The sequence below is a fragment of the Kwoniella botswanensis genome, chromosome 2 (genome assembly GCF_036426115.1).
Source record: "Kwoniella botswanensis chromosome 2, complete sequence".
In the NCBI taxonomy this organism is placed as follows: domain Eukaryota; kingdom Fungi; phylum Basidiomycota; class Tremellomycetes; order Tremellales; family Cryptococcaceae; genus Kwoniella; species Kwoniella botswanensis.
Window position 1 is genome coordinate 400,270 of NC_088600.1, and position 18,354 is coordinate 418,623.

Sequence of the window (18,354 nt, forward strand, 5' to 3'; positions counted from 1 at the left end):
TTTGTTTTGTTGTTTATTCTATTGTGCATTTGTTTATATATATATATATAATTCTGACAAGCCACATTTAGTTGACGATATTTTTGTCATATTGTACAAGATATTTGTTTCTTCATGTCAATAATTCTAATCCTCTCTTATCTGACCCAAGAAATCTTTCTTGATGGTTCCAATAGCGAACTGCAGAATATAGAAATATATCAGCTTCTGTCCTTCCATCAAGAAGATAGTAGCTAAAACGGTATTTTTAAAGCGTAAACTTACAATATCATTAGCTTCGACTCTACAACCTACAATTTGCATTCTGACTTTGGTATCTTTCTGGATGATCTCATCGTTGGATCGATAACATGGCGGTGAAGCGTTGGGATCATATTTCATATCACCGTGTGTGAGCTATTGTATTCCCCATTTGTCTATTAGCACAACTCCACATGAAGAATGATATGTGGGGTTAAAGGAAAAGAAGCGTGGCGAGTCAGAGATAATCGATCAATTACTACAAGATCATCCCGGCATAATCAACATTCCCTTTTACAAGGTGTCTGCTGTCCCTATGCATATGTGTTCATCATAAAATGGGTAGGTGGGTGGGTGAGGGGATAGTGACAAATTGTGCTTTTGGTTTCTGTACGGGTTGAAAAGGGATACTTACGTGAGATGAGACGAATATTTGTAATGGACCGACCATAGCTAAGAAACCCATCTGCGAAGCAGCGAAGAGCGTATAATCAGCTATTATGTAGTTACAGATTGACAATGAAGACCCACCTTGTTGACATTGATAACTTTGCCATCTACCACTTCACCTTTGAAAGGTTTCATGACGATAGCCGTATAGGTAGTTTTGAATTTCGCCTGCCCTGTAGAAGGTATGATTTTACCTTCACCTATATCTGATATAGTTATGACAGATATTATGTACCTATTCACCAGAGACAGAATATCACCAGTCAGCTAGATGATTCCCAAAGATAGGGAGGATAGACCAACTAACCCATGTTTACCACTACATGTCCCTTCAACATCCTCGTACAATTTCTGTCGAAGGTAATCTTCCAATTGAGCACCGAAGTATGAGGGATGTAAGAGGATGGTATGGGTGAGTTCTCTCTGTTGTCATCGCATCGTCGAATAGGATACACAAAGGTGTCAGCGTGTGACTATGATGAGTTACACGCATGATCCGCAAGGATGATGATACCAACCAGGAAGAACATCCTGTCCAATGAGGAGATACCCTCTTCAACCTTTGTTCTTCTTTAGCTACGGCTAAGCTGCAAGGAGAAGGAACGATTGGTGAAGAGGAGTAAAAGAATGTGGTGAGGTTATCGCATTGATATCGTGCTGAGTGGGGGTGCGATGAGCTTTGTCGATGTAGATGGATGAGTGAAAAGATGGAATGTTTGAGAAGGTCGAGCGAGTAACGATGTTTGACGAGTTTGGTGCGATGAGAAGCGAGAAGTGATAAGGATAAGCAGGTGGTGATATTGACACGTCATGATTAAGCCACGTGGTATCCTCCAGTTAGCCGTTTCAGTCGACATTCGAGAGTGAGTGTTTACACTGAAACAAAGTAAAAACATCAAGTCATCTTCAACCTCTATCTACTCGCTATACATATACATTCCTTCAGTACCAACTTGACTATTCTCTCTTTCACTTTCGCCGCCGACGATCACATAGCGTTCAAGACCCTCAAAAAAGATTATCGAAAGCTAATTTCAACAGTGTCAACTCCCTCACCCATCCACTAAAGATCAATCCACCAAGATGAACGAGAAGTCAGACCCTAATGCCATACCAACAACAAAAGAACAACGCCGAACATCCACAACGAGGTATCTAAAGTTGAGCAGATTACCCACTTTGCAGGAAGTACTAGATAGACGTACGAGACCACCCCTCGATCTTTTCTGCTTCTACGTGAGTCAGCTCAACGGTCCTCGAAATTGACTGGTCATAGCTGATTGATGGATGGGTCTGTGCGTTCTCATAGATATTCCTTCAACGTGAATCTGCGGAAGATGCTTTGGACTTCTGGCTGGATGTTAAACAGCATGAAAATATGTGTAAAGCATATTTCAAGGTGAGTGTCAGGTTACTGACCAGCTGACCGCCTGGACCGATGTAGTAAACCAAAGCTGATCGTACGACGGTATATAGGATATAAAACGATCAGGTAGAACAATCGACGAAGAATGGCCTGAATTCGCCAACTACGCACGTACCAACGGATCTCACTTCTCACCTTTACTTTCCCTCTCTACCTCTGCCACCCCTCGTCAACCCAATTCGCCTAATCCTGCTCAAGGGGATTTCTCACCTCGATCAAACCAAGGTGAATTCGATTCACCCACATTGGGAGGTACAACGAGAGAAAGGAGAGATACAGAATCGCACGGCAACGCTCCTAGATCAAGTATGTTATCGCCTGCACCATCATCTACGATGAACGAACTGGGTATGGGTAGACCTCAGAATAGGGATAGACCTTCGATGACTCCAAGTGGGAAAATGTCATTGAGAGGTAAATTTGGAGGAGGACACGTTCCCAAGACCAAGGCTCCGACGGTGATTGCTAGAGATAGAGCTATTGAGAAGAGTGCGTTGATAGCTGGAGCGGAAAGGATTTATTTGAGGTATCTCTTACCGGGTGCAGAGAGGGAAATCTATTTACCGTGAGTAAACTATGAGCAAGATCACGTCAAGTACCATTTTGACTGATTGTTTTGGCTTCTACATTATAGCCCTTCCCTTCGTATTCATAATTTCCCAATATCCACCTCTGACTCAGCCTCGCCATTGATACCTGACTTATTCCACGCTCAGAAAGTATACATCTTCAAAGCTTTAGAACAAGATGCTTTCCCCCGATTCCTCCGAGCCAAGGCATTCGGCAACCTTACACCGTTAGGATCGTTCGTCAGGTTGATAGTTGGATTAGTCTGTCTATGGGGTGGATTCGTATTGGCTTTTTCGTTGATATTTTTGGACTGGAAACCTAGATTAACAAGGTTATGGGTGAGTACATATTCCTTTGCTTTACCTACTCTGTTGTGCACTGTCGTACTTTCCATTGCTGGATCAGCTAACTAACTTATTCTGCTGTAATTTAGACAATCCTCCCTTTCATAGTCGCCCTCAACCTCCTTCTCTCCTCGTACTACTCCCTCTCACCCTTACTTGCCCTGCTCAACCGATCCGAAACTACCCCGTTTAGACATATCAAAGTGAAAGAACCATATGTTAGGAAATTGTTGACGATCAGAGCATTGTGGATCGAATTAGTTTGTATTTTGATTACTGCTATTTTGGTGGTGATCTTTACGGTAGTTCCGGGACATAGGTTATAGGTCGAAGGAAGAAAAGAGAGCGTCATTTTTTCAATGTACATCCACCTTTACCTTTACCTTTATTACCATTTTGAAGAATACAGTCTTTCCTCATTAATTCGATTTTCTCATTTTCCAATTCTTGTTTGTGCTTATATCAGTGACTTCATATATACCCATTGTATAATCAATCAGCTGTGTTTATATTCTCGTTATCTAATCGATTTTGGTATTTATCTTATACACTAATGCAAATTAACGATCTATCTTATGCCTAAACCCGATTGTACATGGGTTGTTCGAACGGTGGATCTGTCTATCTATCTAGAATTGTACCAAATCATCTGTGATCCTGATCGTGATCCTGATTCTTGATGTTCAGTTACAATCTGTGCTAAATACCAATTCGGCTAGTATCGATACATGTTGGTATGATCTACCGTCTGAACCTCTTGAAGATATTCTGTAAAGGGACTAAAGTATATCTAGCGAAAGTGGGTGAAAGACCTAAAGAGGCTGCTATTCGAAGTGGTAAGAGTGCCTAGACGGTTAATCAATGTATAGTCAGCTCCAGCTTCGATGATCTGATTCAGATCTAGCACGTTACGTCCTCTGATTAATCCGATCAGACCCGATTGACACCAACCCATCACCTATGCTTTATTGTTGCAGGTCGCAATAGAGGACTCGGAATCAACTCACCTTGACTACAACATAAGCGGCGATAGCGTCGGCCACTTTGGTAGCGGCACCTGAACCTGCACCTGATTGAACTAGAACACCGTCGGTATATTCTTCACCCTCTTTGCTATCCTTGACACCTTTCTCGTACCCAAATATCCCATATCTCTTTCCAATCTTTCCAATCCTATTTTCACCTTCGACGTACCAATCTCTTATCCACCTTCTCACCACCGACTCATCTTCCCCTTCTTCCCCTTCTTGTATATGTGCTTGAGTAGAGCCTTCCTGATGTCCCACATCCATTATCCACCCGACCATACCCAATCCTACACCTAAAGTCGAGAATAACCAGTAGATCAAGAAGATAGGTAATATCGCTGTTATCTCATGTAACACCATAAAAGAGAGTATCATTGACGGTAGTGGTACACCAGTCTTTACGGAGAGGTTGTGGAGGGATGGAGCATAGCGCTGGATCAAAGGTGATTTCGAAGATACCGGACGAGGAGGGGAGGTGGTATAGAACTTTTTGGATTGAGGAACGAAAGATCTTATCCGGATTGGTGCGAGACCGAGAAACGACGGTGAACTGTACTGAGGAATAAGTCGATTTGACCGCTGGCGGATCGATGTTCGTATTGGTATCATACTGACAATCTGACTTTGTAAGTTGAGGAGGGGTTCGGTACTGGGATCTTTCGATTGATCAGATCCACTGGTCACTACAACTTGACAGTCCGTTGCTTTCTATGTTCTCTCCCTCAGATCGCTTGCTTGACTGACCTTGTTCGGTGTACTATGAGATGGAATGAGAAAAGTAAGTACGAGGATAGCCAGCAAGTCACTTCGAACTGATCGACCTCCACTTTGCTCATTATTTTCGACATCGTTGACATTCCCTTGGTTAGACATGTGAAAATGAGTCATTTCATCAATGAAATATGTACAAGTAACTCTTGTAAACAAAATACAACTACGTATAGGATATAATATCGATGCGTGGTATATACAATGTGATGGAACGGACTACATATACAAACGAGTATCCGATGGGTTGGGACAGAAACAAAACACCCAAAAATTGAAATGCTATTTATCACCGAATACGCCTTGAAACTCTTTGATCTGATTATCTTTTCCGTAAGTAATTGGTGACCTTCACATTTGCTTTCATCCTCAAACACGACGTCATCCCTACCATCACTTATCCTTCTTCTTATCCTTTTCCTGTATTGGCTCAACATCAAGCGAGGGAGGTAAAGCTTTTCCCATGATCTATCCCCGTCCACTGATCAGCAACTGTACGCCCCCATCGATTTGAAGGGAAGTTACTACTTACAAGACACTGCTTGAGCCAATGAATGTTACACAGTCTGTCTTCCTCAGAGCTAAGCCATGTAGGTATTACCTTATCTTTGTATTCCCTATCTTCAAACAAGATATAATCCCATTTATTATCTTGAATAGTCGTTTCGCTGGATTTGAGGTTCGGGGTAAGTAGGATTTCCTCTACTCCCATTGAATAGGCGCACACCGGTATCAATCGCTAAGTATCAAAGTTAAAGTAAGTTTCGAATCAAATTCAAACATTTCATTCCATCGACTTGATGAACATGATCAAACACCCACTTTTAGACTATCATACTTCGCTGAAGGAAGGACGAACAGAACCTTTTTCCCTTTCAGAGGTCTACGGATTGGTCCGGCTCTATGTAACTCCCATTCGTCCTCTCCCCAGTGCGTATCGACCACTTGCGACATGTAATGTTCCACATGATTGGAGAAACCGGGTGAGATAAGGTACGATGTCCAATCCACCTTCTGTAATACAGATCAATCAGTGAAATCTCTACAAGGACATGACAGCTGAAGTGGGATCTGGGATACCTCATTCTGATCCACTACATCATCAACAAACCGCGAACTCAAAACTGGTATACCTTTGGCAAGAGCAACCATGACTTTCGGTGTGATGATCGTTCCCTCTTTCCCTTCTCCCATCAAAATGACAAATGGGGTTCCAGATAGATTTTTCGAAAAGCCACATTCGCCAGGTGAAGATCGATCGAACAGTTCTTCCCATGAGCTCGCGATCTTACCGCCTTGCGATCGGATCGCACTCGTTATCTCAGCTTGATCGTGCGGAAGTCCTCTTGTAAGAAGGAACAGCATTCCTTTGAGGGTTTCAGAGGTTGATCGAGTAGGCGAGACCGATCGTCGAGCTGCAGCTGGTGATCCATTTCCATGACCATTAACTCGCTTGACAGGTGATCGAGGAACTGAGATTCGTCCTGTCATCCTATCTCCAGCAGGTCTAAACATCCCATTTGGCTTTTTCGCTTGCTGATGGGGATCCTCAAATAATCGACCGCCAAAAGAAGCGTGAATGACCTTGTTACTGATTCCAAACAGGTTTAACTTCACTCTTCCTAATTTCTCTCCTTCAACACTACAGCACTTAACCCCTTTTAGATCTCCATCCCAATCTTCAGCAACCTCAAATTTCGGTGGGAATTCACTCTCCGTACAAGCTTCTAGACGATCACCTTTTTTCAGCATCAGTTTGCGCATTTGGTCAGGCTTTATATGATCCCTCTTCTCCCCATCTTCAAAATTCACTTTGTACGCTTTTCCAGTCCAGGTGGCTTTACCAGGATAGTATCGTTGGAAGAAAGCTGCCAAAACCGGAATGGGCTGGGGTGTGACTATAGCCTCAGAGGCAGTTGAGACAGTTGGAGAGAGTCGAGCGACATGGGCGTTGGTTTTTGCCTTCTTGGTGATTGGCGGTCTACTCGATGCTGTACTACTAGGAGCCGAAGCATTCGCTTTACCTTTCCCTTTCTCCGTTTTGATCCTGATCTTCGGTAAGAAACTCGGCTGATATGTATTATCTTCCAAGTCTTCAGGTGCAGAAGAGCTGCTTTCCCCGTCGGATGATAAGGAGCTTGAACGAACAATTGGCTTTCGCTTTCTTTTCGAAGACGGAATGACCGTAGTATCTGGCGTAGCAGCGGATTTAGAAGATGTGTTTGACGCTGCGTAAGTCTTCTTTCTTTTCTTGTACGCCGGCTTGGGACGATAAGTATTGTCTTCCTGGTCTTCTGGGGCGCTGCTGCTGTCCGTGCTAGAGTCACTGTTATACCCCACTGGAGGAGTAGAGGAGATTCTCTTTCTCTTGCTGCGATTGGTATATTGTTTCGGAGACACCTTGACGGGTCTAGCTGGTGGTAGGGATGCGCTGTTCTTCTGAGTTTCCTCCAGGACAGTTGATAATGCAGGAGCATCCGGCTGCCCAGCAGCTTCCAGTGATGGAGAGGACGGTGTAGGAGGGGGTCTGAAAGGCGATGAAGGATTTCCAGGAGGTGGAGTGAAGACTCGGTTCAGTTGGTCGTTGGGACTACTGACTACTCGATTGTTCGATGACATATCATTTGTAGCTTTGCTCTCGATCGAGCTCGATTCCTTATCCAAGCTGTTCTTGAGAGTTTCCTGCGGCGCAGGTGGCTCCGAGCTAGTCCGATGAAGGGATGACTGCTTGAAAGGCGAGGAGCTAGGAAGTGCGAGGGCAGCTTCCGATTGGATCGGTTTAGGTGGAAGGGCACTGGCCCTCGGGGGTAACACTGTTGGGGGTAAATTAGGTGGAGGGTCAAGCTTGACTAGACTGATGAACGAATCGTCACCGCTTCTTGGTTTACGAGAAAGTTGGCGATGGGAAGGCACGCTGATTTTCGAAGCGGTGGAAATATTCGAAGCGGCTCGAGACATGATGGGACGAGGCGGAGATGGTGATTTTGGAGGTACATCATTATCGGTCTCATCCCCATCGATCGGCAATTGCGGTGCAATTTGCTGCGTCTCATCAGGCTGAGTCGGTTCATAGACGGCTTCTGGTATCGGCTGTTCATGGATCGAATCGAGGGCCGAAGAGCTGGGCTGTCGAGCCTGAGTAGCAGCGAGAGGAGGTAATGATGGCTGTGATTCAGGATAACCGATGTAGCCTTCATCCGCATCTGAGAAAAGATGACCGTTGTCGAAGTCCATCTGCTGTGAGGGTTGTGATTCAGATCCGGCGATTTGGTTGAAACGGGTTTGATTTCCATTAATCTGTAACTGCGATGAATGTGGAGAGGGGTCGCCATGGGCATCGGCCTGGTCTGATAACGGCGGAGGGGTTGAGCCTTGATGGTCGTCGGTATCTGTCGATGATTTGTTTGCGGGTTGTAAAGATACTTCCCAATTAATTGCGCCATCTTCCTCTTCTTCATCAGAACCACCCCTGTCTGTATCTCCATCGTTCATCACGGGGACCCTAGGACTTCTTGGGGGACGGTCCTCGATCTCTTCCTCTTCTTCAGTCGATATGGCGGAAGGGCCTTGCAAATTGGAGCGATCAGGAATGGTGTCAAGGTGATGGTGAGAGGTTCTCTCCATGATCCCGCTGAAGTGCTCGTAAGGAGTTCGTGGTTTCGTTGTCGTGAGTTCTTTCGCAAAGTCTGACTCCTCGCTCTCCAGTGATTCCGCTTTACGTCTTTGGTTTCTTGATGATGGAAATACCATGGGCTTGTCGAAATTCACAGGTGCTGTGTGAGCTTGGGTGATCTTGGTCAGATCACCATTTCGCTTTCTCGAGTTTGGAGTAAGCTTTTTCGGCGAGTATGAAGTCACAGCTCTAAGCTGACGGGTTGGATTCGTCACATTTGGTATGATAGGAGGTTGAGGAAGATTATGTGAACGGGAAGGAGGTGTAGAAGGAGGTTGAGATTGTTCTGGTGTCTGTACATGAGGTGTCTGAGTATCCACTTCTGTCTCCTCTAGTCCACCTATAGACCTGTTAGGAGCTGACTCTTCTAATTGATCCACATCGACCTCTGGATCTGGCGAGCTTCGTTGAACAGCCCGCGCAGGTGAAGGGGATTTGGTATTCCATTTTGGTCCAGGACTAGGTATCTCAGGTGAAGTTATCACTCCTTCTTCTGATCTTTCTCTGATACCCTGCAATCCCTCCTCTCTGGTATGCTTATGATCAATTTCCTTCTTATTCTGCTGAATTTGCGATTGAGTCCATCCTAAACCGCTATCTGCACTTTCCTCGACCAAGCTGCTTTGACCTTGTTGTCCAAGGGAGCTGGTACCGGAAACAAGTGAGGGCTCTTCAACAGGTTGTGAAGATGAAGGTCCAGAGGTTACTAGATCAGTTGTAATTGGCGAAGAAGGACGAACCTCGATAGAGGGTTGTTGGGTGGATTCCTGAGTGTGAGATAGTGATTGCGACTCTGGAGGCATAGATGGTCTAATCCTAGGCCTAGCAAGCCTGAGATCGATCAACTATGTGAGTGGAAGGATATGTATACAGAAGGAGGAGGCACTCACCCTACTCGGCGACTTTTCATGAGCAAGCCATTGAGATTGAAGGAAGAAGGAAAGAAGGAGTTTGTCTGATACTTTGCTGAATTCACTGACGGAACGCGCAGGACTAGACAAGAGTTGGACCAGGAAGGAAAGTGATCTTGTTGGTTCGGGGGATACGATATGTGTCTGGAGATGCAGTTCCAACATCGACATCAACCATCAAGTCGAGTGGACCTCTGGACTCATCCTCACCGGATATTCCGACTCCGGCGGAACTCGCCGAGATGGAGATGCATATATGAATACTAACACCTTTATCATTCCCAAACAAGTGACGTGGATTTACTTGTGTTGTGTTTCAGCCTTTCGAACCACGCGACGGTCTTCGAGCTCAGGTCAGGTCAGATCAAGAATCAAATCAAAACAACAACAAAGATCATCCTCCTCTCCTTTCTACCTCTTCCTTCTTCTCTTCCACCCCAATCCCAACTTGACTACCCTCCAGTATCATTGGTACATCACAAAAGGACAATGCCCATCGCTGTACCTGTATCCCCATCGAAGCTTGACAAAATGGACTCTATACCTATCACCAAAGTCGCTCAACAGGTCGAAGAGACGAACAAAGTGCTGGGAGCAGGTGGGAAAGAACTGCCCGCGCCGTACAAGTGAGCTCTCCATCGCTCTGTCTTCTGATATGGACCTAAGCTAATATTTACAATGGATATAGGTCAACAGGTAATGAAGCTTTGGATACACTGGCTTTCCTTCATTTACTGGAACAGCTGAAAGTGCAGAAACGATCAGGATGGATAAGAGAGGGTGTGAGCTTTTTTCCCTCCTGAATTCCACGGAGAGCTTCAGCTGACTCCTTATCGTTCCTTTTGTAGGTGAAAGAAGCAGAAAGGTCAGCTGGAATCTGCCATTTTGAACGCGAATCGTTGCTGATGATCTGTCTGTATTGGGTGCATAGTATATCAGATCACATGTGCAGGATGGCTTTGATGGCTATGATGATACCGCAAGATCCCCTTAGACCATTAGATATACCAAGATGTGTGATGGTGAGTGACAAAGCTTAGCTGCTTTCCATTGACGGAACGCAGGGATATAGCTAACATAGTACTTTCAACCAGATGGCTTTAGTACACGATCTAGCTGAAGCTCAGTAAGCTGTCTTCCTTTGGGCCGCCCAGTGACAGTCCAGCTGATATACTAAATGTACAGTGTCGGTGATATAACCCCCGTCGAAGGCGTGCCGGCTCATGTAAAACATCAGCTGGAGGAAGAAGCGATGGACTCGTTCTTGAATGAGATGCTCGGAGGGGAAGGTAACAAGGATGCCAGGGAGAGATTCAGATCGTTATGGGATGTGAGTGTATCAACTGTCCCCATGACGTGAATGGCAATAGCAGGAAGAAGCTGATGTGTTGATATGTTATAGGAGTACGAAGCTAGGGAAACACCTGAATCGAAATTGGTCAAAGTGAGTCGAAAAACAAATATCGTTTCTCTTTAAACATAGACACTTAGCTGACATTATAGAATAGGATTTGGACAGGGTAGAACTCGCTTTACAAGCAGTAGAGTACGAGCGAAGTGAGTCAATGTGCCTGTTACTGCGCCTGGTCTTATGCCGTATCAGAACCGCCAACAGTTGACTTTGTGTCTGCATCTTAGGCCAGGATATTCGAACTCTCTCTCCATTCTTCGTCGGCTCCATACCAAATCTCGAACATCCCGTTATACAGAAATGGGCAGAAACACTCATGGAAGAACGAAGACAGCTCTGGGCGTCTCGAGGAAGGGAGAAGGAAGAGCAGGATGGTTTAGGAGGAGCCAAAGTTGGTGATAAAGTGAAAAAGGTCAATGGGGTATAAAGCTGCCGGGTATCGTTGAATATCCTTATTGGACATGAGACCAATCAGTTTCGTCTGCTGAACAACGATTTAGAGGGGTACATTATCGGATGGATGAATATATTTCAATTTGTGTTTGTGTGTATAAGTAGAGCATATTTCTTTCACTCATTCATGCATCATATACCCATGGATTCCAATCTCATATGCGATGGAATGCATTTCTATACAATATCAAAATCCTGAACTCTCAAGTACAAAAAAATACAGAAAATACAAATATCAAACAAGGATATGCAAGAAGAAAATCTAGAAATACAATCTCTGAGCGACGGATTGGGATGTTTCTTGAGGACAATAAGGGCATTTCACTGTTCTGCGGCTGCAAAAGCAAGGTCAGAATTAGCCAGATATATATAAAAACCATATATGCTTGGTGATTGTTGGTGAGAAGTTCTGCTAAGTTTGTATAGCAACGATTCACTTACCCTCCTTTGAGTAGCCTGTTGAAACTCTCTTCAGCGATGACATGTCCGCAAGTCAATATCTTCGGTGGGTTCGTATCTGTGGCCTGTTCTTTCGATACGGGACAAACGAATACTGAGTGATATCGACGCGAGGGCGGTAGGGGAACTTCCATCTGTAGGACATAAAGCACAAGCGTATCAGTACGAGAATTTTTGTCTGGAGCCAACAATCCACTTACAGGCAACTCATCCCATTTCCTAACATTGCCCAAATGTTCACCCATTACCCTCCTCGCTTTTTCGATCTTATCCAAAGTCCCACCTCTACTTCCCAATTCTACTGTTACCTCCAATGGATCCTCTTTAGACCACTGATACCTCCTGCAAAATTCATTCTGAAACATTTTCGCTAATTCTTCCAACTCTCCTTCTCCCTCGGCCTCGGCCTCATCCTCATGTACATTATGACCATTCAGTTTCTTTCCTGTGGATTGACCGGTATATAAACACCCCGTTATCAATTTGAGAACCGGCTGACTAGGTAGATAGCCCATCATATACTGTTGAGCATAACTTATAGCTTCACGCTTATCTTTGATTGATCGGAATACTGCCCGATGCAGATGGTACGGTAATGATGAAGGATGAGGTGGAGAAGATAGGAAAGTGGAATTTTCAGTACACCATTCAAGGGCTGATTGAAGGTTGGATGATCGGATTGAAGTTAGGATATACTGTAATTGAGTGGATAGCTCTCGTTTCGATGGGAGGTAAGAAAGGGATGTTTCCTATTTTGATTGATAGAAAAGTCAGCATTGATACACGAAGTATGAGATATGTGAGAAAGTTCACACGGGGATATGCAGATTCTTGTAGATAATGGTTCACTCACCTCTTCCATAGCTTCTACAGCATCCCATATACCCCTCCTACCTAACGATTCCAATATAGCTCTATCCAATGCTTCCGCAGCTTCAGGTTCGACGAATAATGGTGGATCAGAGTATGCGTCACTTATCTCTCCTAGAATAGGTGGGAAGGCCTATACAAAATGAAAAGATCATACAATATGTCAAACTATATTCCATTCATTGGGTATTCCTCTCTCGCATGAGATTATATGAGCTTTATCACACTCACCTTATCAACTTCTTTCCCCACATTTCCCAAAGCTCCATACCACCCTTTCAAGCCCTTCTCTACCTCTTTCTTACCATTTTTGACATTCTTCTGCAACTCTGTAATCACCACTTTGGGATCTTCCCCAGCGAGTATACGTGATTTGGCATTGGCGAACTGCACATCGATGAGGGCGTTGAGTGGACCGGAGGATGAAGTGGAAGTTGAGGAAGAGAGTGATTCAAGGGCTGACAGGGCTGTAGATATGTCCATGTTGGTCTAGTGTGTTGAGCTGTATATGTATGGTTTGACTAAGTGAGATGTGATCTGATGAGTGAGTTGGGTGATCAGAGGGAGCTACTACCCGGTAACTGTGACTGTGGTGGATATGCGATATGCGGTGACGAGATAAGGGCCATACTTGAAATGACGTGTCATTGTTTGCTGGTTGATTATCAATCCCTTGATAGGTGCCTTGCCACTCACCTTTGAAATCTTGAATTCGACAACAATTCAAAAACATCAAATCTATGTCGGGTTATCAACATCAGACGAATATCATCCATCACCATCAGGTCATATACAAAATACAGTCTCAAGAATAGCCTCTTCAATCACCTCTACTTCGCAGCCTCAGATACAAATAGCAAATTTGTCTCACAATGTCTCAACAAGCCGATCGATACTCCCAGCAAAACCCCAATCCAATGCCAGCGAGAAATATACCTAAACCTCCCGAGACTATCGAATATATCTGTGGTGGTGAGTCATACGTCCTTATGTCCAACTGCGATGATCTGGAGAACGAAACGCACAGATATAAGAAATGTCATGATCTATAATGAGCATTTATATACAAAGGTGGATCATCATGATGTACCTCTGAACACGCTTAGACAGACCTACAACAATCCAACATTTGATACTAACCCATTCTCCTTGATTTAGACTGCGGTGCGAAAACAGCGATGAAGACCTCGGAATTGATCAGGTGTAGGGAATGTGGGCATAGAGTGATGTATAAGCCAAGGACAACGAGAAGTGAGTCAGGATTCTCAAAGTGCGAACGTGCTCTTGTCGCTGTGCTGCTACACGGTCTTGTGCTGACCATGCTTCTTTTCGCAGTTGTAAGTTTCCATTGAGCCGCCATGGACTAGAGCTATCATGTATGGTGTACTGACTCTTTCTTCTGATCTCAGGTCCAATTCGAAGCTCGTTAGAATATGATCATCAAGCTGTATTGAGCGGTAGAAAGGGGTTTAGGGTAGTCTGAGAGATTTACTTATATCATCATTATTTAGGTTCTCATCATTGTTATATGTATACTTACGTTTCATCATAAGATTGACATCAAAGTCCAATACTGAAGCAACTCGAAATGGAATGCTTATGACAAGGACTTAGAGATCTCAAGGTTTTGTTTGCCTGTATGGACGACTGACAGAGACTCTCAATCATTCATATGATCCTTGGTGATCTGTGCGTCAAAGCCATATCAATTCCCGAACACATCGATTATTTCACCTTTTCTTCTGTTCAGTTCATTGCTTCCAACTTTATTACTGAAGAATATTCAAAATAGTCTTCATCAAGTGATACCGAAATCAATCTTAAGCTTCGAACGTCAATCTTCTTAGCAATCTTTACGCTTGTAACACTGCGATTGACAACTTGACCTATCGAACCATCATCATTCTTCGATATTGACGGGTGAAGTATCCCCAGCAACAATCAACCTCAACCCTCCTTCCAAAAGGCCTCATTCGTCGTCTATCGCTAATGCACATCGATCCCACAATCCACATGACCGCGCTTCCGATGCAGAATATCCTAAAGGAAAAGCTCGAAGGATTGAATCTGGACCTGGATCTGATCAAACGCTCAATCCAACAAAGAAGAAGATCTCAACCATGAACGAATTATCAAAGTACCTGAACGAGGCGCAAGCAGAGCTCAAATCGACTCGAACGAGGAAGGAGAAGGAAAGTAGACTTATGAGGTTGACGGAGAATTATCAAGTGATGAAGATCCATTTAATCAAAGAGAAGATCAGTAACACTACTTTGGTCAGGGAGAAAGAGTCATTGGAGAAGGATAACAAGCGATTGAGAATGGAGTTGGAAGAGGTGAAGGAAAGTATGAAGAAGATTGACCGCGAGATAAAAGAGACAAAGGACCAAGACGTCAAGGTAAGTCAACAGTATCAAGACAATATATATTCATTACATCGTTTGATATTGACTTGCATGGTTGCTGGGGGAAGGAAAAGGCAAAAACTCGTGAATTGGAAGAACAACTTGCCGAGGAAAAAGATTGGATCGTAAAACATCGTAAAGTCCTACATAGCCGATTCGAAACGATAAACTCTCTCGAACATCAACTAAGATTTAGGGATGAAGAAATAACCAAGTTGAAAGATACGATTGAAAAGAAAGAGAAGACTCAGGGTGCGTTGAGAGAAAGAATCAAGAGCTTTGAAGATAAGTTACTTGAGATGAGAAGAAGGGTGACACAGGAGTGAAGGATAAACGGGGTGAATTCAAGATTTTACAGTAATTGGCTGATTAGCAATAACTTGAATTGGAAGTAGATAGATAGTTACAGTTTTGACGAGCCAATTCTGCATTTTCAGCTTGAACTGTTCATACGAATTCTATCGATACAGAAGAACAATTCATAATTGACTTGCGATACCTCTCGATGGTGCGTTACGATCCATTCAGCACAGACCTCCAAGTAAATCATGATCATGATAGTATATTCAGATCCTCATTTCACTGCGATCTGAGCTTTTCCTTCCTTCTCTTTCCTTCTTTCCCATCTCTCTTCTCTCGCTCAACCTTACTCCGTGTTGCCTTCAGTCTTCGCTTTCATCCAATAACCTGTAAGTCTATAATCACACCCTCTCATACCATTACCAATCTGATTATTCCCCTTTGCATACCGCAGTATAACGATACTGTGTAGCAAGATGATCAACTCCGATTCCCACTCTTGTTCTCCTCCCAATTCTCCATCATGGTATCCCGGGCTCAATGTTCTCAAACGATCCATTGGGTGGTCCGACAATGATGACATTAATGAACATCAATCGGATTTGAAGAGCAAACGATCTCGACATCAAAGCTCTAATTCTTCTTCATCGACATCCAGCAGACTACCTTCGAGCCAAGTCAACTTATCCAGTGTTCGCAAGGAATTACAACATGCCGAAGCGCAATTGATCCAAAGTGAGAAAATCACAGATCAAGCAATTGATCAATACAAATTAGCCAAAAGGGATGAGGAATCTAGGGAAATGAAGAGAGATATGTTGAAAGAGAGATCGATGAGGATAAGATTTGAGATTGACAAGAAACGTTCAGAAGTCACCGTGGAGGAGATACAAGGTAGGTTGGGGGAGAGGGAGGAGATGATCAACGTGTTGGATGCGAAAGTTATTTCACTTGAAGTAAGTCCCTCGGTCATTGGACTTGTAATGAACTGCATGGATTGAAGTATTTATATTATAAAGAAGGATATTATCAAATGTAAAGAAGATAACAAGACGCTCAAGGTCGAGTATAAGAAAAAACTCAAAAGTCGTGCTAACGCAATGTCAGAGAAAGATGTGATGATCAGTTCTGCAAACGACAAATTCAAGGTTTTGGAGGTAAGCCGTAGCATATTCATGATAATTATCGATAGGTGATACTGATATATCATGTGTGTTGAAGACTGATATTCGAAAGTTGAACGCCGATACCGAGCAACTCAAGTCGAAGCATCAAACCACAATTGACAACCTCAAATCTATCCATCAACAAGAGACAAACGAGGTCAACAGAGAACACTCCAAAAAGATTTCAAGCAAAGATAAACAAATCAAGGAAATCAATGTTTCGATCGATGGATACAAGAAAATTGAGATCGAATTGAAGGTACATAACGCGAATCTCAAGAAGTTTGTGCAGGAGATTAATTCTCGCTCGAGCGAGCTGCGTGAGTGATTACTTTTTGATTCCATGTAGTGAGTCATCTGTACATCACGTTGACAGGCGGATTGATGATCGATGATTGATTTCGTGTTTAGTCAAATAACCTCGTTTATTGTTTTTATCATCTTTCGGTCTGTTTCTGTCTTGACCTTGATTTGTGAGCGTGCGAAATCATAGGTGATATACTATTTAAACGTTGTATTGTGTGTAATGAGATATCATTCTGACCCCATACTTATGTGTAAAAGTTTTACTGAGAAATGTGAATGGATTTTCCGATACCGACGAGTCAGTGTGAGAACTGTGGATCAGACGAAAATTGAACCGGATGCCTAGAACTTCCTCGTTATCAACTACACCCAGAACCACATTATACCCAAGAGCGATATCACAGGTCACTCCAGTAATTTTGATGATAGCCAAAGGACCCTTCTTGAAAGTGGCCTGGTCTGTGCGTGAAGGCAATCTTCGACTTACCTCGTCTTCTTCCCAACGGCTTTTTCTTCTTTCCTCATCTTATCTTGACCTTTCCTTCCATTGTCATTTCCACAGGATACAAAATTCTGATATTAACTCGATCTATCTTTTAACATAACGTCTTCAGCATTCTATAAAAGTGAAGTGAAATCTCTCGTTTGGTCATGAACTCCTCTTCCTCTGCCACAAGCTCTCAGCCCGTTCCTCATTTGACGTCAACGCCCTCGAAATCATCTAGAAAGCGTGCAAGGAGCACTTCACCCTCCTTCACTCTTCGCTCCTCATCACCCTCTGGCATTTTACCACTCGCCACTGCCACGAAAATGGAACAAGCGATACGAGATCTGAGAGCGGCAGAGCAAGATCTTGACATCATCAAGATCCAAAGGGAAGATAAGGAAAAAGACTTGATCCTTTCTCAAAAGGATTATATGGGAATAAAGATGAAGGTCAGAATGCTACGAGAGAGGATGGATAGGTTGAGTGTGGAAGAGGAACTGGAAACTTTACAAGGGAAGCTGAAGGAAGAGATGGATTCAGCCAAGCATTTCGAACAAAGAGCTCGGGAGCTTGAGGTGAGTGGTCATAAGTACTCTGCAAAGCCACGACAGTTGATGCCGTAGCATTGATATGTGCTTTCTTTGTAGGATGACAACGTCACAATGCGAAAAGCTATGACGGGACTTCAAGACACTTACACGACTAAAATGGAGGAAATGGAAAGAGGAAGAATGCAAGACATGCTCGATAGAGATACTAAAATCAATGAGATCACTAATTCGCTCGAGGAAAATAAGAAAGTTGAAGGAGATTTGCGTGAGAGGAATGTCAAGTTGGAAGAGAGATTGGAGGAGTTGAAGGAATTGGTTCATAGACCAATTTGTGAGTATGATATCGCGTACCCTCTCGAAAGCATACTAAAGAATCGATATTTGACTTACTCGATTTTGTTTTCCAGAAGCAATTGGGAGCTTCAAGATTCTAACGTCCACTGAGGAAGAAGGGAGGAAGAAATGGACTGATATTGGCATGTAGAATACTTACCTGTGTGGCGATCTGTATTCAGTCTCTCTTAATTCGACAGCTC

The 18,354-nt window shown here is 43.6% G+C and overlaps 10 protein-coding genes across 10 annotated transcripts; 6 read left to right on the forward strand and 4 right to left on the reverse strand.

The window, feature by feature from the left end:
- Window positions 1–126: 126 nt before the first annotated feature.
- L199_007036 (uncharacterized protein) lies at window positions 127–1,220 on the reverse strand (the record flags this gene model as incomplete). Its single annotated transcript, XM_064892733.1, has 6 exons — window positions 127–180; window positions 265–396; window positions 656–706; window positions 772–925; window positions 998–1,113; window positions 1,209–1,220. 6 exons carry the CDS (start codon window positions 1,218–1,220, stop codon window positions 127–129), a joined length of 519 nt encoding a protein of 172 aa, XP_064748805.1.
- A 553-nt stretch (window positions 1,221–1,773) lies between these two features.
- On the forward strand, window positions 1,774–3,356 carry L199_007037 (uncharacterized protein; the record flags this gene model as incomplete). Its single annotated transcript, XM_064892734.1, has 5 exons — window positions 1,774–1,926; window positions 2,000–2,089; window positions 2,167–2,681; window positions 2,751–3,024; window positions 3,120–3,356. The coding sequence occupies 5 exons, from the start codon at window positions 1,774–1,776 to the stop codon at window positions 3,354–3,356; spliced, it is 1,269 nt and encodes a 422-aa protein (XP_064748806.1).
- Window positions 3,357–3,771: 415 nt separating this feature from the next.
- L199_007038 (uncharacterized protein) lies at window positions 3,772–4,667 on the reverse strand (the record flags this gene model as incomplete). Its single annotated transcript, XM_064892735.1, has 2 exons — window positions 3,772–3,876; window positions 4,038–4,667. The coding sequence occupies 2 exons, from the start codon at window positions 4,665–4,667 to the stop codon at window positions 3,772–3,774; spliced, it is 735 nt and encodes a 244-aa protein (XP_064748807.1).
- Window positions 4,668–5,219: 552 nt separating this feature from the next.
- Window positions 5,220–9,409, reverse strand: L199_007039 (uncharacterized protein; the record flags this gene model as incomplete). The annotated part of the gene is made up of 5 exons (XM_064892736.1): window positions 5,220–5,294; window positions 5,359–5,565; window positions 5,649–5,840; window positions 5,907–9,330; window positions 9,390–9,409. The coding sequence occupies 5 exons, from the start codon at window positions 9,407–9,409 to the stop codon at window positions 5,220–5,222; spliced, it is 3,918 nt and encodes a 1,305-aa protein (XP_064748808.1).
- A 490-nt stretch (window positions 9,410–9,899) lies between these two features.
- L199_007040 (uncharacterized protein) lies at window positions 9,900–11,248 on the forward strand (the record flags this gene model as incomplete). Its single annotated transcript, XM_064892737.1, has 9 exons — window positions 9,900–10,036; window positions 10,099–10,192; window positions 10,259–10,275; window positions 10,342–10,432; window positions 10,505–10,536; window positions 10,596–10,740; window positions 10,813–10,854; window positions 10,919–10,967; window positions 11,049–11,248. The coding sequence occupies 9 exons, from the start codon at window positions 9,900–9,902 to the stop codon at window positions 11,246–11,248; spliced, it is 807 nt and encodes a 268-aa protein (XP_064748809.1).
- A 288-nt stretch (window positions 11,249–11,536) lies between these two features.
- Window positions 11,537–13,086, reverse strand: L199_007041 (uncharacterized protein; the record flags this gene model as incomplete). The annotated part of the gene is made up of 5 exons (XM_064892738.1): window positions 11,537–11,609; window positions 11,716–11,867; window positions 11,934–12,482; window positions 12,587–12,736; window positions 12,835–13,086. 5 exons carry the CDS (start codon window positions 13,084–13,086, stop codon window positions 11,537–11,539), a joined length of 1,176 nt encoding a protein of 391 aa, XP_064748810.1.
- A 389-nt stretch (window positions 13,087–13,475) lies between these two features.
- L199_007042 (uncharacterized protein) lies at window positions 13,476–14,086 on the forward strand (the record flags this gene model as incomplete). Its single annotated transcript, XM_064892739.1, has 3 exons — window positions 13,476–13,575; window positions 13,762–13,854; window positions 14,013–14,086. The coding sequence occupies 3 exons, from the start codon at window positions 13,476–13,478 to the stop codon at window positions 14,084–14,086; spliced, it is 267 nt and encodes an 88-aa protein (XP_064748811.1).
- A 637-nt stretch (window positions 14,087–14,723) lies between these two features.
- Window positions 14,724–15,334, forward strand: L199_007043 (uncharacterized protein; the record flags this gene model as incomplete). Its single annotated transcript, XM_064892740.1, has 2 exons — window positions 14,724–15,002; window positions 15,077–15,334. The coding sequence occupies 2 exons, from the start codon at window positions 14,724–14,726 to the stop codon at window positions 15,332–15,334; spliced, it is 537 nt and encodes a 178-aa protein (XP_064748812.1).
- A 450-nt stretch (window positions 15,335–15,784) lies between these two features.
- On the forward strand, window positions 15,785–16,802 carry L199_007044 (uncharacterized protein; the record flags this gene model as incomplete). Its single annotated transcript, XM_064892741.1, has 3 exons — window positions 15,785–16,264; window positions 16,328–16,465; window positions 16,530–16,802. The coding sequence occupies 3 exons, from the start codon at window positions 15,785–15,787 to the stop codon at window positions 16,800–16,802; spliced, it is 891 nt and encodes a 296-aa protein (XP_064748813.1).
- A 629-nt stretch (window positions 16,803–17,431) lies between these two features.
- Window positions 17,432–18,302, forward strand: L199_007045 (uncharacterized protein; the record flags this gene model as incomplete). Its single annotated transcript, XM_064892742.1, has 3 exons — window positions 17,432–17,842; window positions 17,915–18,149; window positions 18,229–18,302. 3 exons carry the CDS (start codon window positions 17,432–17,434, stop codon window positions 18,300–18,302), a joined length of 720 nt encoding a protein of 239 aa, XP_064748814.1.
- Between the last annotated feature and the right edge of the window lie 52 nt (window positions 18,303–18,354).